The sequence below is a fragment of the Blennius ocellaris genome, assembly GCF_963422515.1.
Source record: "Blennius ocellaris genome assembly, chromosome: 3".
Classification (NCBI taxonomy): domain Eukaryota; kingdom Metazoa; phylum Chordata; class Actinopteri; order Blenniiformes; family Blenniidae; genus Blennius; species Blennius ocellaris.
Genome location: NC_137652.1, coordinates 25,971,200 through 25,995,214, shown reverse-complemented (window position 1 = coordinate 25,995,214; position 24,015 = coordinate 25,971,200). Strand labels below are relative to the sequence as shown.

General features: G+C 44.0%; 1 protein-coding gene across 1 annotated transcript; it reads left to right on the top strand.

Moving 5' to 3' along the window:
* Window positions 1-670: 670 nt before the first annotated feature.
* On the top strand, window positions 671-23,684 carry nomo (nodal modulator). The gene is made up of 31 exons (XM_080520738.1): window positions 671-845; window positions 2,212-2,301; window positions 2,384-2,429; window positions 2,521-2,621; window positions 3,284-3,390; window positions 3,474-3,546; window positions 4,848-5,000; window positions 6,095-6,232; window positions 7,602-7,691; window positions 7,815-7,920; window positions 8,721-8,871; window positions 8,957-9,134; window positions 9,684-9,825; window positions 9,930-10,061; window positions 11,029-11,165; window positions 11,271-11,358; window positions 11,551-11,614; window positions 11,701-11,796; window positions 12,142-12,363; window positions 13,157-13,239; window positions 13,344-13,503; window positions 16,383-16,509; window positions 17,039-17,152; window positions 17,948-18,075; window positions 18,167-18,308; window positions 18,407-18,490; window positions 19,594-19,704; window positions 19,806-19,907; window positions 20,719-20,838; window positions 21,935-22,027; window positions 22,255-23,684. Exons 1-31 carry the CDS (start codon window positions 690-692, stop codon window positions 22,384-22,386), a joined length of 3,666 nt encoding a protein of 1,221 aa, XP_080376864.1. The 5' UTR covers window positions 671-689; the 3' UTR covers window positions 22,387-23,684.
* The last annotated feature ends 331 nt before the right edge of the window (window positions 23,685-24,015 follow it).

The following is a 24,015-nucleotide window of genomic DNA, read 5'->3' as shown; positions in this document are numbered from 1 at the left end:
CTCCCTCTCACTGAACATCATCACAATGAAGCCAAACACCAGAGGACACAAACTCTGGAGCATAAAAGAGCTGAAGCCTTCATATAAACACTGAGCAGTTTCCTTAATCTCCAGAGTCTACACCATGTCTTTGACTTCTGTAAATCTATTTCATGATTAAATATTTCAAAGGGAGCTCTACAGTAAAATTGTAAATAGGTTGTGGTGACATTAGTCTGCATGGTGTCGCAGTGGTTGGTTACTCTTGCCTCACAGTGAGAATGTTGTGGGTTCAAACACCCAGCCTACCCTGCCCCATAGTTGGCTCAGATTGACTCCAGCCCATCCTGCACATGATAAAGTGGTGGTGTAGAGGGTGGATGGATGAATACATACATGCTTTACAATGATTCATATAAGCATTAGGCAGGATGACATTAGCAGAAAACGCAGGAAAAACTATTTACAAAATGTATGACCATAAAATCAATAATCACAACTATGATCATCTCCAAATTATTCATAAATAATAATAATGAATAATTTGTATAGAAGATGGATTTAGATGTTTTTCCCCCCCGTCTTAATATTAGAGGTTGGAAGGATGAAAGCTAATCTCCTCCAAACCGCCAGGGGTCGCTGGCTGCAGCCCTCCGGGCCTGAACCGGAAGCAGCGTGCCGCTCAGCCCACTCAGCCCAGTCGGTCCAAAATGTTGAGAATCACCATCCGAGCGGACCCAGGAGCCTTTTGGCTTTTATTCTGTCTCGTCTACTCTCAGCTACTGGCGGCGTCTTCCGAGGACATCGTGGTGGCATGTGGCGGATTCGTGAAATCCGACGTGGAAATTAATTACTCTCTGATCGAGGTGAGATAGCCACGGCTAGCGCGTTAGCAGGTGGCTAACAGTTAGCTCCACTGACAGTCAGGGGAAGGTTACATGATTAAGCCATCAAAGTTTGAATGAAACTCTCGTGATATCGACCTTTTTCCACCTAATATTGTCCCACCGTTGGCGACGTCCTCGCTCGAGTGTATATGGAGACGTTCAGAGGCAATATATTCAACTCGTAGAGTACATTTTTAGAATGTTGAAACCACGCTTCCGAGTGTGTCTATAAATATTAAACATTCAGCTTTACATGGTTACGTACGGTACGTATATATTCCACGTGGCCTTTACTCTTAATCCCGATAGCTGTCAGAGTTGTTGAGGAAGACGCTAAGTGGTTTCCAGCAGTCTTAATCCTTACTCATTCACAGACTGGGATTAGCCATTTGTTTTCCTAATCTCGTGAAACGAACTAATTCAGAGAGACAGTGTGTCCCAATGGTAGTACTAACCCAATTCTTGACTGACTGCAAATTCTATTCCAGTAAATATCCTAACTTGTGACTGTATAATAAACACATTAAAGTTCACGCATCGTTTCTTGGGATTGTTAAAGTATTTATATTCTATTAAATTGAACTCGCATTGAAGGGTCTATCAAATTCTTATGATGAAATATATAACCCGAACAAACTCCAGTGACAATCACCACATTAATAATGAGTTACAACAGTGGTGTCCACTCCTCATGGCACTCCGACAAACTCACTGTTTTCATTTCTTGTTTCGAAAAGTCCTCTATACTACAGTCCCACCTTATTTCAGTTTGCTGCTGCAAATAGACTTGAAGCATCTGTTGCAGACCTTCAACGTGCCTTACATTTATTACACTTTCCTCTTTCACAACAAGGAAAACTGCACTTGTTTTTAGCTTTTATCGATTTCTTTTGTAATGTGTAAACACTGTAAATACCACTTTCTTTCTTTTAAGTTCTTGTAACACTGTTTTACTGTATGCACGTATACATTTGTTTCGATATTTTTCTTTGCCTCTCGGTAAATTACAGCTGATTCTGAACTGACCCCCCTGGTAAAATACAGGTGGGAAAAAATTAATACATCAAATACACCAGAAAGGAGCTAGGATCAGGATGGAACCTCCATGAATAAAACGATGTAAAGCTGAACAAAAAGACATTTTGAACATCTCTTAAAAACCTTTACCTTCAGATGTGAGTTAAGGTAACTCACTAATGATGTTCAACCATACAAAATCAACTTGAGGAGCCAGTGTGAGGATTTGAGAATAAGCCACTTTTATTCATTTTGATCACTGTAACGACTTAAGTGGAAGCATTTTTAGGAACCCTGTTGATTTCTTTGTGTCCTCTGTTATGCACAGATTAAACTGTACACCAAGCAAGGTTCATTAAAATACCAAACGGACTGCGCTCCAATCAACGGATACTTCATGATCCCTCTTTATGACAAGGTATGAGAATCTCTCGTTGAAACACTGCGCCTTGTTTTCCTCTGGCATTGGTTGTAATGTTTTGGCGGGTCTATTTCCGCAGGGAGACTTTGTCCTGAAGATTGAGCCTCCACTCGGGTGGAGTTTCGGTGAGTTATTTACAAATTCATCCTCAAAACACAATGTATTAGCCCGGCCTGATATAGAAGTTATATTCTACCTTCTGCTGCCTCTTTTCAGAGCCGACCAGCGTCGACCTCCACGTGGATGGAGTCAGTGACATCTGCACCAAAGAGGAAGATATCAACTTTGTCTTCACGGGTTTCTCAGTCTCGGGATCGGTGAGTTCATTGTTAAATCGTTGGGTTGAGACGCAAGAAGTCAATTTTCTTCACTATACAGTAATGTGCAATGACAATGAGGATGTAATCTATCTAAAATCATTTTTTCTCATCATTAAACTAAAGGTCAGTGACTGAGGGTCAACTTGCTGTTTATAAGGCCCTGTTCACACGACAACGATTTGAAGTGAAAATGGAAAAGTGCTTGGGGCCACTGAAAACACAACTTTTTTTAAAAATGCCCCGACGCAGTGGAAACGGGGGGGACATGCAAAATGTCTGTAATGCTGCTAATGCGCACCATGACCAAAGTCAATAGTTCTTCACATACGCAAAAGATGGGCGGTAACAATGTTACAGAGTGTCATGAATTCCAGTCCATATTCTCCTGGGATTTAGACGTTTTATAGTATATGACATCGCCCACTAGTGGTCCAACATGAAATAATAATAATAATAATTTCAGCGTTTCTGCCGTTTTCGAGGAAAAGTCAGAAATGTTGGCGTGTAAACAAGAAACTTTGCTGAAACAGAAATGTGAAAATCACGTGTCCTCACTTGAAATATTGTTGTGTAAACCGGACCTCGGTGATAAAGCTTTTGGAGCTGAATTAATGCAGTGTTCTAATCTCCTCGTATCTCGTATTCTATGTGGCGTCCAGGTCCTGAGTAAAGGTCATCTCCTGGGTCCAGCAGGAGTGGAAATCAAGCTGAGCCGAACGGGAGCAGAAGAGAAACTCCAGAGCGTCGTCACTCAGCCCGGAGGAAAGTAAGTAACACCTCCGGCTGGTGTTTCTGCTGTGAACTCGTGTTAAAAGGTTTCATAATTGTTTCCCTCCCTTGTTCATATAGATATATGTTCTCCAAAGTGCTGCCTGGGAGTTACATCATCTCAGCTTCTCATCCCTCCTGGACTCTGGAGCAGGTCGGTTGTTGTGTCATTGAGTTTCTGAAGCCAGTGAGGAATTGATGCAGAGAATGTTTGCTTCATCATCCAGACGGCCTTTTCAAACCAAACTAACTTCTTTTTAAGCACCGGTTCCTTCCATCCATCATCTCTTTTATGGTTTTATTAAACGTGGGGTCTCGTGCGTCGTCATTGACGCGTGCCTGACATCACGGACAAGCGCCGGAGAGAGCGGCTCCGCCAGAATGTTAAAAGCTCTGCTCTTTTTTTTTTTTTTTTTTACCTTTGTCTCCTTCTTCTTTTCCTTCATCATGTTGTCAAGATTTTATCGACTCGTATTTAACAACCACTGGAAAATGAATCGGCACCGACTGAATAGGGTTGCCAGATATGACCGTATCCCCCAATTGGAGAGCCAAGCTCTCTTACCTTTTACCTTTGTTTATTTCATGCGTTTGTGTGTTTATGGCGTGTTCTTTATTAAACATATAGTTTTATGATTTTTAGTATTATTCCTACACAGGCTGAGATTCGGGCTGATTTTTATTCAGGTGTCTATGTTTATGCTGTTTGGGCTGGGAACCATCAAATCTGGCATTTCATCTTCTGCGCTCTGGGGTCCGGAAACATCCGGTGCAATCACATTGACGCAGCAGGCCCAGTTTGAAATGATCACGCAAAAAAGAAAAAATCAGATCCCAGTAAAAAAAAGCTGAATTGAGTATCAAGACCTGCAGTGTGAACGGAGCCTCACAGTCACCAATAACCAACACGTCTCTTTTTGCTCTCTGGGAGTAAACAAGAGTAATGGATTTGTCAATGGATTTCACTTATGTGGTACTTTTCCACTGCGAGAATGGTTATAATATCTAATTAGCACCAGGAAAACACTTTAACAAGCCATACCTCCCATGTGAGTACCACAGGTAGCGAAGGAGAGAAAGAAATATCTTTCCAGTGGGTAGAAACATCCAGCAGAGGTGTGACGGATCAGCCCCTGTGTAATTACTGCAGTTCAATGGCAGTCAGGCTCCTTAACAAAGCATTAACATGCTGAGTAGTGTGTGGTCACACTTCTCGTGATATCGTTAATGCTGTGCCAAATGTGTGATAACCAAGGTCCTTTTTTTTTTTAATTCTGTGTCACCTGAGGGCAGAAAACTTCATTATTCATCGACTTGCTCAGCTGATAAGGTTCCCTGTCAGGTTAGCGGGGTTGTGACTAATGATCTTCAGCAGTAATCACAGCGCGCCTGACAGGACCATTTTTTGCGTCCCCGGCTGTAACTTGTGTTGCGACCTTTGCCGTGTCTCCGCAGAGCGCCACCTCTGTGCACGTCTCCACCGCCAACGCCCCGGCCGCCGAGCATCTGGTGGTTGGAGGTTACGACGTCTCAGGGGAGGTCCGCAGTGATGGAGAGCCCATGAAGGAGGTCACCTTCCTACTGTACTCAGCCACAGTCAAGAGAGAGGTATGGAGAGAAAAAAAAGGCATCATTTTATATTTTTACAAGCATTGAGATCAAATTCTCTTTGTGCTGGTCTCAGAACATTTTGTAATGGAGCCACATTGACGACCTGTTGGCAGCTTGTTGCAATACTTTGCGTTTGTCTTGTTTATTCTTTAATAATTGTAGAGCAGGGGTGCCAAACCGGCCAAACTACCAAGCAAATAGCAAAAGATTTCAAAGAAAACATTGATTTCTTTTAACAAATTTCTTAATAGTAACGACACAACAACACACTGGCCTAAGTTGAGATATCAGCGACGCTGCCAGGAAACATAGTAAAGTAGCATTGGTCTCTAAGCCATGATGTCAGGGTGAGTTTGTAAAAATAACCATAATGAAGCGACGACAAGAGAAGTATTTTTGGACATTTCACTATATTTTGGGCCAGGAGGTTTAATTAAAATTGGTTTTATGTTGAGATTGTTGTCATGTTCTATTATTTTTGCAAACGTATAGATGTTTTCTTTACCTATGCTCTGCACCACAACACAGAAAACCCTTTAAAGGTTTTTTTTATGCTACTGTTTTACCAGTGTGGCCCATTAAAGATCAAATTGGGTGGTTTGAAATTTCACTTTTCTATTCTGGGCAGTTAATCTATTAAACTGTGATCAAAGGTTATGATTCGGGGGAAAACATAACCTCCATGGAACCGTTCCCAATACCACACATAAAGGCTGTGGGCGGTAATTGATTGTCATTTTTTATACTGAATAGGATCCACTCACTTATTGATGAGAAGAAATGCTGTGAACCAGCTGAATCTACTGAATTTTGTAACATTCTGGTGGAATAAATTTTTTTTCTAACTCACTGTCGGCCCATAAAATGTATGAAGGCGTCACAACAGCGAGAGAATTCCTCCGTCATGCACATCAGTCAGGATACATTGCGATGATACTCCAGTGTTTGGTCCACATGCAGCTCTGCGCCGCTGCGTTCAGCACAACTGTGGACAAACTGCACCAGAGTGCTGTTTGCAGGTCTGACGCAGCGATGAATCAGCGTGGCGTTTTTTCTGATCCCGATTGTTGATTCGTGGCTGCGACTTCCAGGACATCAGTGGCTGCAACACATCACCGGTGGAAGGAGCGGATTCTGGGGACAGCTCCCTGATGTATCTGTGCAGCTCTCTGTCCAGAGAGGACGGCAGCTTCATCTTCCCCTCGCTGGCCAGCGGCGAGTACACTGTGGTGAGTTTCTGCAGCACCAAGCACAACAAAGTTTCCCTCGCAGCTCTCAAACTTTCATCAAAATATTCTCATGGCGAGACCTCGTTTGTCCGGAACAAGTCTTTTTAACTACAGATATCACATCAGCCCAGTTATAATGTCCCTTCAGTGGCTCCAGGTACATTTTGGAATGAATTTCAACCCTCTTGTACTCGGATGTGTGGATTTATTTCTGTTTTATGGCTTTATGATTGTCTGCCTCCTTTCTAAGATAACGTTAACTCGGTGCAAATAGTCGATTGTACTGGGAATCCATAAGTGTGCACAGAGATCCATTGAATTTTCTTTTTTTTTTAACTTCTCTTTTTTGAGATTTCTACCCATTTTAAACAGTCTGCAGTGATGGAGTTATGTGACTGGATAGTTTTGATGTGTTGTTTTTCAAAGTGAAAGGCAAGAGAAGAGAAATTCTGCTGAAATTGGACATATATTGAAACAAACGAGAGAACTGATGCCGGACGATTGAGAATGTCACGACGGTACACATGTGAACCGGCTTCTATGTTCTCTAGAAGCCCGGGAAGTATTATCTCGAGCTATTTTACTCTCAGTTTTCACTGGTCACGTCCGAAGGTTTGGTGGGATTGAGTCCATCAACCATTTCAGAATTGCCGGACTCAGCTTTAAAGCCTCAGGTAGGATTTTCTGAAATCTTCAGGGGACTGAGATTCTGCTGCCTGACTCCTGCTTTCCAGAGACGAGGCTGCAGTGTTTCTCACAAACGTCCACAGATGAAGTTTTTATCAGTGTTCATCTCATTCACCTATCCAACGTCTTTATCTCCTTTATCTCCTTTATCTCCACATCATGGTCACTTGGTCACGAGGCGTAACGCAGATTGACAAACACACTCAAGATCTGGGGATAATCTCTGGGCGAGGCCGGAGTGCCGACATCACGACACTGATAGATCTTTTTTTTTTTTATAACTACATTCATAAAGTACTTTGACTTTCGGCCACAAGCAGATCGGCAGCATGTGAACGTTTTCCCGTCATATCATCAATATAGTAATTTGATTTCTTTCTTGGGAACTTCTTTAGTTGTGTAGTTTTTGTCTGATTTTATTTAACAAAAACGTTTTGTAAACTATATAAATGGAAATATATTTACTATTATTCAAGTGGAAAATGTGACCTTGTCATCGTTTTCTGTAACCTTATTTTGTTGTTTGATGAATATTTCGGATTAAAAGCAACGTTTAGTTTCCTGTGGCTTCCCCACAATGAAAAGCAGCTTTTGGGTGTTATTTTCTCTTCCTGCCTCCTCTTTCATGTAACAGGAGTTATTTTTATGTCTAATGCTGCCTTTGTGAACTCGTTCCCTTCAGGTACCTTTCTACAGAGGAGAGAGGATCACGTTTGATGTCGCCCCTTCGAGAATGAATTTCAAGGTGGAGCACAACAGCCTCATACTGGAGGTAAAGTTTCGTTTATATCTTTAGTGTTGTAACAAATGGCATCATCTTGCGAATGTGAAGATGTTTTCTGCACGGTATTGCAGTGTGACGTCCAGTTTTTGTTTTGTTTTCTTCTTCCTGCAGCCTATCTTCCGTGTGATGGGCTTCTCCGTGACGGGCCGAGTTCTTAACAGTGACGGTGGCGAGGGCGTGCCCGACGCCACCGTCTCCCTCAACAACCAAATCAAAGGTACCGTGAATCCAAGCAGTGTGTCGTTCTAGAGAAGGGATTTTAGGACACAATGTCAACGTGTTCAGACCTCTTGTCGAAACAGTGCCTCACCTCAGCTCCATCAGCAGGTTTAAATAGGATCAGAGGGTTTTCGTTTGTTTAAAAAAAAACTATGTGGACCTGAATGTAAGGCTTTTTCTCTTGCGACCCTCTGCCATTTTCAAAGTACCCGGTGAGAACTGCGAGCTCGCTGAAAGCGTAGCTCACCACATACCTGAAAGCGCGCATGCGCAGAAAGTGAAAACTAATAGATCCACGCTACCTGGGGACGAGCACGTACGACGGCCTTACGTCACCAGAATGATTGACAATTGGGAGGACCAATAGTCTTGATGATCCACCCGGAAGTATAACATCCTCCTGTACACCTTTAAGAGCTGCTTTCAAAAAGTTGTGTTTTCAGTGGCTCTGACCACAGTCGTCGTGTAAACCGACAACCAAAACACAACAAAAGCTTTTTGTTTGCACTTGAAGACATTGCAGTGTGACCACGGCCTTTGATTTGCTGCTGTTTTTTTATGATACACTGATTTTCGTCTCTCCTATGGGTATTTCCACTCACTTGAGTCACAACATGTAGCTGTTCAGATAGTTGATTAACTTTTTTTTTTTCCTCTTCCATTGCAACATGTTGCGAGTCGTTAAATAGGATTTGCGTTTTCTTTGTAAGCACCTGTTGTGACTAGCAGTAAAATGATCTTGAAATTCTGCTTCATTGTGGCTTTAATGTGTGGAATTTAACCTTCTCCTCCTTGTAGTCGTCAGCAAAGAGGACGGGTCTTTCCGGCTGGAGAACATGACAGCCGGCACCTACACCATCCGCGTCAACAAGGAGCTCATGTTCTTCGAGCCGATCACGGTGAAGATCGCCCCCAACACGCCTCAGCTCCCCGACATCATCACTGCAGGGTACTCGCCATGTTTGCACACGCAAGCCAGAAGTGTGGCGTGCTTCACTCTGCTAACAAACCTCTGGGCTGTTCACCCGACGCAGGTTCAGTGTGTGTGGTCAGATCTCGGTCAGCCATCTGCCTGAAGGTATGAAGCAGCAGGGTCGCTACAAGGTCACCCTGACACACCGGGGCCAGGAGAAGGCTTCCAGTCTGGCTGTCGATTCAGACCCTCAGGGGGCTTTCTGCTTCCAGGCCAAACCTGGAGACTACAGCGTCCAAGTAAGACTGCAGGAGAACTTTGTTTTTACTTTACCTGCTTGGCCTCTGAGGTCATTGTGCACACACACACAATGTAAGACGATTTGTAAACTACTTGTTTACTGAAGCAGTGTTTCTGGGAAACATTTTTGTTTTACAAGGCACTACATTTGTAAATAGTGGGCCTTTATGGGATGAGCAGCAGAGTTGAGTTTGTCTGTCCTTACTTAAATCAATATTAATGGATATATTAAAACATTTCATTTATAATGTTTCAATTAAAGCCAGTCCTTTGAGCGAGATTCTTTGAATTGTTAATGTCTCATTCACAAACTGTTGTCACTTTTCAAAAATTTGAAGAAAAGTTCTTGAATCTGAATTTTCTACTTTGAGGCTTCAGTTAACTGACGACACTGAACTTTAACTTCTGATGCTTTGATTTGGTAAATTTCTGAGTTCCCAGACAGAGCCGTGTCTTCAGTACAGGATATAGTTGAGTGCTTTTCCAGCACTCAGAGGAAAAGCCTGTCCTTGTGTAAGAAAACTTTGCTCTTTCTTTCATGTGTTCAGGTTTCTCTCCCCGAGGCAGAGGTGAAAGCCGGCCTGGCTCTGCAGCCTCAGGCCCTGGACGTCTCGCTTGTCGATCGGCCCCTCACAGACCTGCTTTTCACCCAGTTCATGGCTTCTGTTTCTGGAAAGGTCTATTGTCTAGGTAATATCCTCATGATTCACACACACCTCACACCCAAAAAAAATTTTCAATCTCGACAAACACTGTCCCCCTGAATTAACTTAGTTTTTTTTATTGGCCTCCAGCCTCCTGTGATGACCTCTCCGTGACTCTGCAGCCGGTCAACCGGCAGGGAGAGAGGAAGACGGTGGCTCTGTCCGGCGGCAGCGACATCCTCAGCTTCTCTTTTGACAATGTTCTGCCAGGAAAATATAAAGGTTGGTGTCATATGTAAATACAAACAGCCACACTCACATTTACAGCAACAGGCTGTTTAGAATCACTGAGCTGTATGAGGAAACTCACACATGCACAGGCAGAACATGGAGGCTCCTCAAAACGATCCCCTTGCACAACCTTAACTGGAATTGGAGTGTCGACCACCACACCGCCGTGCAGCCCAGTCATGATGTGATCCACACCCAAAACATGAAAGTTTGGCCTTTTCACTTGCAATCGTTGTCGTGTCGTGGTTTGAATCCAGGAAGTGCATCCAGAGCCAGAACCACGGCGCAAGTTGCAATGTCTGTAAAAATGGATCAGCAAAAACACACACACACACACACACTCTCTTTTATCATCAATAATTGTGCAAATCAAATGTTTTTAGAAGCACGTAAGTGCAACATCAGCATGCAAGTTTTCATGCAACTTTGCAAATCACTCTATATAATCGATTTCCTCTATTCCATGTGCAGGTCCGCTCAAAGAGCACATTCATAATCCTGTAATTATTGCAGAGGAATCAGTTTGTAATCACCAGCTTTCAATCATATCTGCTCCACAGTAGCCGCTTTGAGGAGGCGCGCCATCATTCAGCCTGTGTTTCTGTAGCTTCTGGTGCTGCATCCATCTCACTCCCAGTTCAATACAAACAATCTGTTAGCGTGCCTCCGAGCTCTGTGCTCACACAGCATCTTTGAGGCTTATTTACCCAGTTTATAGTGATGCCATGCCAAAATAGAGCAAGAAGTTTACTTTCTTAAGCGTTTGTTTGAAGATTAGATAATTAGAAGATGCCTCCGCGGAGGTATTGGAGCCTATCTGATCACAGCCTCTGAGATGTTTCCACTTTATCTAGTGTGACATGTTTTATCTTTTCAAGTCTCTTGTTTATGTGCTGCTGTGGGTTTAAAGTCTGCGCTAATTACTTGCTGCTTGCTGTCATCTCTGCATCTCGTTCAGTGAGTATTTCCCACGAGGAGTGGTGCTGGAAGCACAAATCCACGGAGGTGGAGGTTCTGGACTCGGATGTCTTGGGCGTGGAGTTCAGGCAGATTGGCTACATCCTCCGCTGCTCCCTCTCTCACGCCATCACTCTGGTGAGTTCCCAGTAACTTTACGGGCAGATGGTGGCACTCGGGACAGATTTGCATTAAGCATATGCGACGGCAGCTTTTCTAATCAATTTTGTATCACTGGCGCAGGAATTCTTCCAAGATGGCAGCACACCCGAGAACGTCGGCGTGTACAATCTATCGAAGGGAGTCAACCGCTTCTGCCTCTCCAAGCCTGGTGAGCTCCGTCCTCCTGACCTCCCATTTGCTAAACATAGTCTCGATTAGCATATTGAGAAAATATCACCGAGCTCCAACTGTTCCCCCGAGCATACTTACAGTGCAGTGTTTTGAGCCAAAAGGTCCGTCGGACTCTCCTAAATATAAAACTGGAACAAAGTAATTAATCAAGTGAAAACGGCTTGTCCAGGTATTTACAAAGTCACCCCTCGCTCCTGCCACCAGTTCGAGCAAGACTTCTACACCTACGATACGTAAGTGATGAAATCCGGCACTCGTGTTGCTTTTATTTGCTTGTGCATATTTCATTTAATGAGTGTTTTTAACCCCTCTGCTACAGATCTGCCCCCAGTATCCTGACCCTCACTGCAGTGCGGCATCACATGACGGGGCTCATCACCACTGACAAGATCCTGGACGTCACCGTCACAATCAAGTAATTAAGACTCGGCCCGGCTAGAGGTCGCTCACACAGACCCGGTGTGGGAATTTTAGCTGCCGCTTTTTTAGTCTGTAATAAATCCTCCTTGGACTCGGGGGGGCGGGGGGGGAAGAGGCATTCAATTCTTTTTTTTCTGTGATTTTTCTTTGGGGTCAGGACATATCACTTTAATGCATCCGCTTTAAAATACCATAACAATACGTAGCTTTAGAATTAAGAGAGCTGAATTTCTGAACAATACGTGTTGAAATGCTATTTGCTGTTCCAGTGGAGTCGTTGGCAGTACCCACGTTACTGCACGTAATGCGACGTTTGTTTAATCCTGGTTTTTGCGGTCAGGTCGTCCATCGAGAGCGAGCCGGCGCTGGTGCTGGGGCCTCTCCGCAGCCTGGAGGAACAGAGGCAGGAGCAGCAGCTGCAAGAAATCCAGCTGCGGCGGCAGGAACGAGAGCGCCGTGCGGCAGAGGAGGAAGGCGCCGCCAAAGACGACAGTCCGCCGGTTCAAGAGAGAGCGGATGAGCTGACTGGCCCCTTCCACTACGAGTTCTCCTACTGGGCACGGTCCGTATTACAAAGACGTCAAGGCTGTTTAGAGAAGTCGGTTCACTCTGGTGGTGAATTTGTCTTGCTTCGCTTTATGAGGAGCCAAATGTTTCACCTGCCACCTTCTTTAATTACACAGGCATCATGTTATGAGGAACACAATATTAACGATCATTACAAATTTAAACATTGATGCTTTGCTTCAAGGGTCAGTCACCTTAAACTGTTTATAGTGGACTTGGATTTACCTTTAAACTTTACAACAACGTAAACTACACCACTGTGTTCGGTACTCCTCCTGGTGTATATTTTATTTGACTCAATACACCATCTTGTGGTGCAAATTTGAACTGCAACTGGTGGAAAGCATTTTTGGTGATACATGGGACTTTGTCTCGTTCTGCTGACTATTTAAGGCGATTTTAATTTTACTTAAAAAAAAAAGTTACATGTTGCACCTTTGAGCCCGGGCTGCTCTATATGAGATAAATATGTTCAATAATGTGATAACAATTTGGTTTGCGATGAATACAAGCTCTTAAGACAACAATGTCAACATCTTTGTGTTTTGAGATTTGTTCCTCTCAGTAACAGTTCTCGTTCACTTTCCCTTAATTTACACCACCATTAGATAATTACCATGAATCACACTTTTATCATGTTAATGTTTCAGATCACGGTGTATGAAAAAATAATGTAGTATTGTTCAGTCAGTTTTTGATGTCTGGTGATTTTGTAATAATAGATTTGGGAAACATTGTGCAGCTCTACTTTAAAATCAAGTTCGTATTGAGTGTTTTTAACCTTTCAGGGCTGGTGAGAAAATCACAGTGACTCCCTCCTCCAAAGAGCTGCTGTTTTATCCTCCTGAAGTGGAGGCAACCATCACCGGAGGTACGAACCTTCTTTTATTTCCTTCTGCTGGAAGAGAATCGATGCGATGTGGACGTTGCAACACGCAAACCAGCCTCAAATAAACTTGGCCTCTTTGCCAACAGAATCGTGTCCGGGTCGCCTGGTGGACATCGTGGGACGGGCAGGTCTCTTCTTGGAGGGTCAAGTGTCGCCGGAGCTGCAGGGCGTGGAGATCTCCATCAGCGAGAAAGGAGCCGCAGCACCGCTCATCACCGTGGCCACTAACGAGATGGGAGCATACAGGTAGAAGAACCCGGCGATAAAGAGTCTCATTCTGTGTTTTTAGTGGAGCTCAGGGGTGTTAAACACATTTTGGTTCACATACAGCCTGACTTCATCTCGAGTGGGTTGGAGTGGTGAAATAGTGTCATAATAACTTTTACATTTACATTTTCAAGTTTTTCTAAATGTCAGACACACTTGATTCCCAAGTACTTTAAGAAAAAACACATTTTAGGGGACTAGGATGTTTTTCTTTTTGATAAGTGGTGCAAAAACAAGGTATAACGGAAAAGTCGAAAGGAGGTAGTATATATAAACACCAAGGTCTGAGGCACTATTTGATGATGATTTGCTCAATTGCGGCTGAAAATGACTACAATCACAACATAAAGCCAATTGTAATAAAAACAACTTCTGGTGCTAAATACATTAAAATACCCAAAAAATCATCTGATATGGCTGTTGCATCCTGCGTGTTTTTAAAAACTCATCCTGACGTCATGGCTTTGAGTCTAATGTTAGTTTGCTATATTTCATGGCAGCGTCACCTATATCTCAGGGTCGCGTTGTGTCTGTTATTCTTAAGAAATGTAATAAAAAAAAAACCCAAAGTTTTCAGTGCTTTACAATTTGCTTTGCGGTTTGGCAGGCTGAAGATCGAAGCCTTGTGCGTGTCAGTTTTGGGCCTCGGGCCTTACGTTTGACACCCCTTGTTTAGCACAACGTTAACTGAAAAGTCTATGAATGCATCGCAGCTGTGAGTCGGCGTCAATATTGAATCTCTAGCTTAAATGTAATTATCTTTTCATGACCAGCGAGTCCAGGAAATGATCTTCATGGCAGTCATGGCTAGTTAGCCACCACTGCCGGCCTTAATCCAGCCTGAAATAACTGTTGGATGAATTGCCGGGCAGTAAAACTTTATGGGGCCCAAAGGATAAACCTCAATGACTTTGTTTGTTGCGGGGTCTTTTCTTCGCTTCCCTGTCGCTGCCTTCAATTTCTGTATCTGTTTCAGCTTCAAGTCGCATTATTAATGTGTGTGTATAAAGGTTGGCACGCTAATGCGCCATCCAACATGACCAACACGCAGACTCCAGAGCAGCAGGCGAGCGCCGTCATTGGCTTTTACCCCAGCAGGTATTTTGGCGTGTCACAGTCGGGGAAAGCTCAGGGTGAATCGATGACCGCTCCGATCTGTTAAAAAAAGGCCAGGAAGCCCTGATGGCGGGCCGCTGTGCTGACAAAAGCGGGACATTACGATCAACAGGGGGGAGGTGCAGTTTTCTGAAAGCCCCTCTGCTTGTCCTGTTCTGATAAATCAGCACGTTCACTCCGAGAAACACGGCAGTATATTTACATTTTACACCAAAAACATCAGTGCAGACTCACAGCGCTTCCTTGTCTTGTAATTTTCTATGAAATAACTGAAATATTTCTGGTGTCCTCTATACCAGGGGTGTCAAACATTTTGCTTCAGGGGCCACAAATAGCCCAATTTCATTTTGAGTGTCGCGGACCAGAGGAGTAGCGCCATGATACTTTTTAAATGTAGAAGTTTTTCTTCAAAGTATACGCGATGAAAATGTCTATACTTTTTTGCAAAAGCAAACAATCACTATGGGCTCAACGTCAAGCCAATTTGAATGAAACCTTCTGATGTTATACAAAAAGAATGTCCAATACAACTGTTGCATTATGGGTGTTTTTGTAAACTCACCCTGACGTCATGGCTTTGAGGCTAATACGAGTTTGCTATCTTTCATGGCAGCGTCACTATTATCTCAATGTTGTGTTGTTTTCTCTCTTTACTTTTTTAATCCTTTTCTTTTTACACTTTTTGAAAAAAAAAAGTTTTTATAACATTTCGCTTCATAGTTTGGCGGGCCGGATCGCTGTTTGTGACCCACAGGTCTTATGTTGGACCCCTCTGAAAAACAACAACAACAACGTTATCAAACTTTTTTTTTTTTTTTTGAAAACACACGGCCTGATGTACGTCAGCGGCAAGAGACAGAGCACTGGTGTTTGGACGAACAAATCTCAAAGCGCAAAGTCTTTAACATCATCTTCAAATCGTGTCGTTATCAGAAATACTCAAGAACATCAACACATCCAGGTATTTCATAATCCTCCTGTAAGATTAACTAAAAACCAATCTGACTCGAAATTGAAGTTGATGATCCAGTAAAATGCATCAAATAATTACAGTTTGGGGAATAATCGTCAGATTTTCTTAAAACTTTCTCAATAAAATAGATTGTGTAGTTTGTGAAGAAAGAGCAATTAAAGATCCAAATAATTATGTGTAATAATCTTAATGTGCAAAATGGAGGCTACAGTCGAGTCAAACTGATTTGCAGGCGTCACTAGAAATGCAGAGAGGAAGGATTTTTATTTTTTTACTTTTATTAAAATATTTAATTTAAGTTATTTTAAGCTTGTGTTCAAACTGAATTACAAATTGATGCTTTTTTTAATCTCTGAGTTCAAACTCTTTGACATGAAACAAGCATGCATGAAGTGTTAGTACAATAGAAATGGAATAGAAATGCTGAATAATCCCAGAAGGGAATTCTTTTCAATCTTTGCTCCACACAGAAATACTTGAACAGAAAGAAATACTTGAATATCAAATAAGAAGGTATAAAATGTAATATGAATATGCAGAGTCTTTACAGTGACGGATATCGGCCCACAAATGGTGACATTAAACGGCAACGCAGTTTACAGGGAGGCTTTATTGAGTATTACGGCCACAGGAAGTAGAGATTTCCTGTGGCGCTCTGCATCGCACACGTGTGGCAGAATCACATCAGGAAAACGGGCGTCAACACGACGACGGATTCATTTGATGTTGCGTAGACGCGCCTCACTTTTCTTTCCTTCCTTCCCGGCAGCGTGGGGCCGCTCCACAGCGACCGGCAGTACGACATCAGCGCCAGCAAGGAGGGCTTCGTCCTGAGCCCGGTGGAGGGAACGCAGGGAGACTTCAAGGCGTTCGCTCTGGCCGGCGTCACCTTCAAGGTACACGCGCCTCCGCCGCTCGCCTCGTCCTGCCTCACGCCACAGGAAACACTTCCACGCCTTCCAATCAAACGTTTACCGCTGATGGAACCACGAGATCCAAAACACTTCTCCTGTGTCGCTCAGAAAAATGTAATTAAAAGAAAAAGATCACTCGTCGGTAGTTGAAAGAGGTTTTTTTTTTTTTTTCTTTGTTTCTTTTTGATAAATCTTTGTAGCGCCTTTTGTGAAAAGAGTCCGCAATTACCTGCAGCACAAGCGATGAGCGAGAGCTTCGCTCTCCCACTGTTTGATGAACGGCTGTAAAAGAGTGGCGTGCCCTTGTTTATCCTTCACTTGTGTGTCCTCCGGGAAAGCAAAAGACTCTGAGCTCCACGTTCACTCTGATTCCACCGAAATGATTTGCATCGCAACCCGGTGATTTCACAGATTTCTCTGCGCTCACTCTCCTTCATCACATCTTTGAATGTCTTTGCTTTCTGCTCTAATCCAGCCAAATGAACTCGCCGCATGTGTTTGTGTGCCGTAGATCAAATCGGAGGACGGCCTGCCTCTGTCCGGCGTCCTGCTGTCTCTGAGCGGAGGACAGTTTCGTTCCAACCTCCTGACTCAGGACTCCGGACTCCTCACCTTCAACAACCTGGTAAGAAATCTGCTTCATGCAGAGTTGTGAGCCACTTTGAGTCATTTCAGACCGCGTCGTCCCACCGCCGTCCTCACAGAGGACCATTCAAACCTGAACAGATTCTTCAGTCTGGGTGCATCCAGCTGCAGCCTCAACAACGTTTTACCAAATGGTCTGATATTATTTAGGGTTCACTGTTGTTTCTAATAAGATGCTTTAGAGTGATGTTTTGAAGTCTTCTTAAATTGTCTGAACTTTATTAACTCTGGCAGGATTTCTGCTGGAAGAGTTCTTTATGACCCCAACTCAGAAATCAAGATGGCTGTGTTTTTCCAGAGCGTTCAACTGTTTCTGCAGAAGATTTTCATTTTTTTTTTTGTGTGTGTCGAGCACTGGATATCTCTTTTGTCTCTGCCTTGGGAAACCTCCTGAAGGTCTTTGTAAAAGAAACACATTATAAACTTGATTCCAAAGAAGAAAGCAGAGCGGTGTGTTAGACTTTGTCGTCCACCTGTACTTTTGTTTTGCTTGGTGGCACCAGCATAATTTTATTTGTAATTGTAATGACCCCGGTCCTCACCTGTTCTGCGTTAAAAATAAAAAATCAAATAAAGTCAGTCGTGCAGCTGCTGACCTGAACATGACTCGGGGAGATGGATCCGAACGTGTCAGTGGTGTGCTTTAACTGAGGGACAATAGGTCGTGTTGTTTGCACTCCTACAGCTATAAACCTGTCCTCCAGTTCTCTCCCGCTGCTGCATCCTCCACAAACTGCAGCCACATTTGATGTAATTGCTGCGTTTGCCTCCTCAGAGCCCGGGTCAGTACTACTTCAAACCCATGATGAAGGAGTTCCGCTTCGAGCCGGCCTCTCAGATGATCACAGTGGAGGAAGGGCAGAACCTGAGCATCGACATCACCGGCATTAAGACGGCGTACAGGTGCGCCGCTGTAAATGGAAGGGCGCTGCCCTGTGCAGTTTGTGCGTCACGCAGCCTGTACTTACGTGCCGTCCGCTTCCCCCCCCCTCAGCTGCTACGGGGCGGTGCAGTCGCTGAGCGGCGACGCCGAGCGGGACGTGGCGGTGGAGGCGGTGGGTCAGGGAGACTGCAGCCTCTACAGCGAGGACACCGTCACGGACGAGGAGGGCCGCTTCAGGCTGAGGGGGCTGCTGGTACGACGCCGACGCGCCGCGCCGGGTTTCAAAGAAAAGCGATGCAATGCTTGGTGTCTGCCGATGAATTAACCGAACGATGTGACGCTCTCCCGCAGCCGGGATGCAAGTATCTGATTCAGCTGCGAGCCGAAGGGAACGACCACATCGAGCGGGCGCTGCCGCAGCACAGAGCCGTCCAGGTACAATCATTCAATCAAATACAACACATTTCACACGTTTGTTTGCCGTTTTTAATTTACTGTATTGCCGAAAGTATTCGCTGGCCTCCCTTCACATGCATGTAATCTTGACTGACATCCCATTTCTAAACCATTTGAACCTGCACCACAATAAGGTACAATTTTTAAGTTTCAATTTAAAGGGTTTTATGGCACCGTTTCACAGGTCCGGCTCATTCAAAGTGAGATAAATACAGAGTCGATCTTGGGGTTTCATATTTACAGACACATTTTCTGGATGTGGTTTTCTGCGCGAGACATTTTTCACTGTGTGGCAAAGGTCGTCGCGTCTCGGCCGTCTGCAGCTCGAAAGACTTAAGAGATAACATTTCATTTCACAGTTGTTTTTTTTATTTGAGTTTATGTGCTGATTTTCTATGTGTCTCTTGATCTGCAACTATTAACAAAAAAAAAGTCTGATGACTCGTCTTGTACTTGGAAATATCTGATGATATAAGGTTGAATTCATGACCTCGTCCCTCGTGTGTCCAACATCAGCCTGGCTTCACATGGCAGCGCTTCAAAACTCCGTTTTCATCCACGCTGCCTCTGCACCTCGGGGTGGGAGTTCAATGTTGACTTTGACTTTCAGAGCTCACGGCTCCAGATCTGAAGTCTCTGAATGAACCATTTTCCTGAAGGTCAACAGTGTTTTGAACGCCACTTCAGTGTCCTACTTTTTTCACCCGTACCATCAAGTCAAACTGAAGACGAGAGAATGTAAAACTTTTGTAATTGAATTGTTAAAGTAACTGTGGGAACCCTGTGATTGCAGTTTATCTGCAGCCTCATCACATGGGCCCTCTCTGCACGCCGAACAAAAGCAGTCATAATCCCATGGCCAGAGTTTAAACCTCTCACTTCATATATTCAGCTTGTATGAAAAGAGCAGTTTCCTTCTAATCTCTCTCGCAGGCCTGAAAATGCCTTAAATCCACTTAATTCTCTGTTATTATCGCACCGTGTGACTCCTAACAAAAGCCTCACTTTCTGTGTGTGTTGGTCACAAGAACGAGGCGCCGTCTTACAGCGGAGTGTGTGTGTGTGCGTGTGTTTGCTGGCAGGTCGGCAGCAGTGACATTGAAGGGGTCAACATCATTGCCTTCAGGCAGATCAATCAGTTCGACCTCAGTGGAAACATCATCACGTCCCCGGAGCATCTCCCAACGCTGTCGGTAGGGCGTCCTACCCCCTGCACTCTGTCCGTCTCGGTGACGACACAGCTGAGGCAAAAGGTCCGGCAAACAGACAAACTCTCGCCTCTTTGTTTGTCCAGGTGAAGCTTTACAGGAGCGACAACTTGGACAATCCCATCAACAGCGCCTCTCTGGGACAGTCGCTCTTCTTCCACTTCCCTCCTCTGGACAGAGATGGAGAGGTAAGGCGGCGCAACTCCGGCCCCGTAAAATGGCGTCGCACTCTTGTTTACAAAACAAACTGTCAAGTTTGCAGAAAATGTGTTTAGTCTGAATGTTCAATATAAACACATTGAACGTTCACAGATTCACACCTTCACGTTCAAAATATCCCAAAAACAAATTCTAGCTCAGGATCGAAGTGTTAAAATGTGTGATTTGATGCTGCATTCTTGTCCTTATGCAAACAAATACTTAATTGTTGAATTAATCTGAGGCCCCATTTATACGACAGTGTTTCAAGTGAAAACACGTTATTAGTTTTTGGTGCTGGAAAAGCTTCAGGGCAACATTTTGAAAACGAGGTAAAGATAAACAATGGGAGAATGCGGACATTTGTTTAGACAGATGATGAATTTGTGTCGTTGTTACATTGACTATCAAGCATTAAACTCCCGTGAGAATAAGGACTGAGAGTCATGATACTCCATGGTGCGCTGGAGCAGCGTTTCAGAAAAGTTGTCAGTAGCTCCGAGCACCATCGTCATGGAAACGGACCCCAAAATACTACAAAAGTTTTACGTTTTCACTTGAAAACATCTTGAATATCTCAATGTACCCTTTAATCCGTAACATTTTTGGATTTGGCATCGATGACATCACAGATCTTCCTCTTTACACAAACTCTTCTTTTTTTCTTTCACTCGTTTCTTGTGCAGTTTGTTGTTCTCTGTGATTTTTAAATTTTTTGTGTCTGATTTGTCCATTAAAAAAAAAAAGGTGGGTTTGCAGAGCGTTAATAGTTGATTCAGCCTGTTGCTCTTCCTCCTCCAGAGCTACGTGTTGATGCTCTACTCCACGCTGTCCCGCTCCCAGTACGACTTCACTCTGCCGCAGGTCTCCTTCACCTCCAGCGGATACCACAAGCACATCACGCTCCCCTTCAACCCCACCGTAAGACACACACACACACACACATAAACACACACACACAGACACACACACACCTCTCCATTCATCTGCGGAGCACGTAGCTTGTTGAAAGCGTTCGATGATCCCACAGATTCAGTCCCGATCACGATGGGGTTTCTGTGACACGCGATCGCGAGTCACTTTGATCACGTCAACATGAGCTCTCCAAACTGGCCCAGAGGAATTCTTTAAATTTCTGGCGCACACGTCCACTCGCCAAGGGATTTGGCTTTGGTGGCTAAAGGTCACTGTCGTCGTGATTCCGTCCAGTGTTTTTAATCTGATACCTGCAGGGGATTCCGCAGAGGAGGAGGACGACCGATTGAACGACGCTGCTCCCTCCCAACTCTGTGTGACAGCGAGCCAAAATGTTAATAGAAAATAAAAAGCACAACACTTCTCGCGCTGGATGCATGTAGGAAGTCTTTATATAGTGTTCAACTGTCGTGACATTACATTTCCATTAAACTCAAAATTATGATCTGTTCTTTTTTTTTTTATTTTTTTTTTTATCAGTATTTCCTCTAAATGCCGGGAAAAGGCCCTTTAAAATATCAACTCAATCTGTGAGAGAAAAAAACATCCAGACACACGACTCTATTTACTTTTTTTTTAATAGAAAACTCTTCTGCAGCAGTTTCTGCAATAACAAGCAACAATTGTGACGGGCAGATGACAATCTTGTATTTTGTTGGCCTTTGTCGGAGCCTGGCTGAGGCCGGCCGATAACCTTATTGACGCCTGCTGGGAACATTTACCGTTACTAAATACGGCAGAGTGAGAAATCTGATTGGACGAACACTGGCAAATAGTCCCAGATTTACTGTATGAAGTTGTTGTTGTTTTTTTTTTCTAATGTCCTGAATTGAAAACTGTCTGGATCTCAACATGGATCGTCTGAAAAAGGAAGAACTTGGAGCCATAAATGCAACCGCCGCTGCTTCTTCAGAGATTTTAGGGTTAATTGTATGGTCAAAGCGTACAATCTTAAAGAAAATTGGCCCTTTTCTATTATAAACTCTCTTTATTGTCTGGAATTGCCATGTAATAGTGCGCCTGTGTGCTTTTCTTCCCACAGCGCAAAGTGCCTGACCAGGACGTGGCCCAGGGCTCCTACATCGCTCTGCCGCTCACTCTGCTGCTCCTGCTGGCGGCGTACAACCACGAGAAGGTACACGGTGTCGTGAGAATAAGCCTGTTGGAATTATACGGATGAGCGAGTGTCTTTAAATGTTCTCGCCGGTACATGTTTTAAACAATGAAAGGTGATTTTCTTGTCACGGCGCCTTTAAGAGTCGCCACCCGTCCAAACGGGGCCGTCGCCGTTTCTCTGTCTCGTCTTTCCTCAGTTGACTTCTTGTTGTTGACGCCCCCCCCCCCCCCTCCGACCTCTTCCAGGTGATCCCCCTCCTGTTGCAGCTGGCGAACCGAATCCAGGGCGTGAGGAGCATGGCGCAGGCCGGCGGCGACGGCGCCGCTCTGGACGACGCCAAACGTCTGGCCAAGAGGCCGAAGGCCCGGCGCACATGAGGCGCCCTTCACGTCGCGCCTCCGCCCGCTGGAGCTAACACCACCCCACCCCCCCACCCCCCGGGTTAGCCTCGAGCTAACTCGTGAGTTCCACACAGAGCCACGTCACATGCCACCACCTCATCAGCCAATCAGCTTTCCAGGACTCCTTAACAAAGTCTTTGTCTAAGAAAATTGTCGGAATAGGAGGAGACATTTTTATACATTTGTAATTTATTGAGGTCAGCTCAACTGTTTTTGGTTTTGGTGAAAGTCTTAATGATGTGTGGGACTCGTCGTGCCTGTCCGCGCAGGATTTTGTTTGAGAGTCAATGTGTCGTTAACTGAATTCGATCAAATCTAATTTGAAGAAAATCAACCAAACCAAACTCGTCAGAGCTTCAACGTCCCCGTGATCTTCGCGATTCCGCGCGCGTTTGGACGTTAAACTGCGCTGATGCCACTTGTGGGAAGTTCTGACGACGATCGAAACGCTCGCCGCTAAATCTCCAACCAGTTACTGTGATGCACTCCGCCTCGGACGGGGTTTTTTATTAGACGCCACATCGACTTCGCGTCGGTTCCTCCATTAGCTCAGGAAAGTGGTGGTGAGTGGGATGCTGGAAACCTGGGTCTGAACTCTGTGGGCGGGGATTCTTTTGTTTTTGTTTGTTTCCTCTGAGGTTTGTTTGGAGTTACAGGGCTAATGAATAGATTATTAATTTATTAACAAATGTGAATGAAAGCCTAGTTAAAAAGCTGGGAAAACCTCAGTGTGCTTGATTTTCTTTTCTTTTTTCTTTTCTTTTTCTATTGTCAAATTGAGTGTGTGACAAGTTGTTTTAAAGAAATAAATAAAATAAAACTGTCCACTGAAGAAACACTGAGAAGATCTATAAACATGATGCAATATGTAGCAGAATTATTCACCTTTTTATAGGATAAGGCACTTGTAGGATTATCAGCAGAGTGGAGTCGGTGGACTCAAGGTCGTCTGGTGAATTGGAAGTGTAAAGAAGTTAAACCTGTCAGTGGTTCAATGGTTTATTAAGTCAACACACATGGAAGAACCTTGTAGTAAACAATGTCCTAATGGGAAATAACAATTTTGGCCATTTTAAATGTAATAACACCAATAACGATCACATGATATGAAGCTTCATAAAAAGCCATTACTGAAGGAACATGAGAAACGTCTTAGGAAATGTTGAATACTGCCGCAAATAATGTAATGACTAAACAGGACTGCGTTTGTTGGAAATAAAAGTTGTTTCAGATTTTGTGAAGTTTGCTTAGATATCCGACATAAAAATGAAATCCCCAGGACATCAGGGCACCAGAGTACCCCGCCATGATACCTACAATTTGAAGGTCTTTAACTGCAAGCTGGTGTAGAAACGTGACACTGGAGGCAGTCTGAGCAATATGAGCAGCTCGTTGTGTTGCTGCAGAGCTGTGAGAAAACTCCAATTATTACTGTTTTTTTTGTATTCATCTCTCAGCTGACTTGTTACTGAAACATGAAAAGGCCACTGACTATTTACTGGGTCGAGTAATATCTAATTAGGAGTTGATTAATGTGGTGGTGCAGGGGGGGGGGTTATTTGGTCAGACTGTTAATGTTTGTAGATAATGGATCGAATTGGCCAG

Excerpts from the sequence above, each read along its gene's own strand:
- nomo (XM_080520738.1), top strand. The coding sequence starts at position 690 with ATGTTGAGAATCACCATCCGAGCGGACCCAGGAGCCTTTTGGCTTTTA. Across the intron at positions 6,233-7,601 it reads CCAGCGGCGAGTACACTGTG|GTACCTTTCTACAGAGGAGA; the intron begins GTGAGTTTCTGC and ends CGTTCCCTTCAG. Across the intron at positions 17,153-17,947 it reads TCCTCACCTTCAACAACCTG|AGCCCGGGTCAGTACTACTT; the intron begins GTAAGAAATCTG and ends TTGCCTCCTCAG.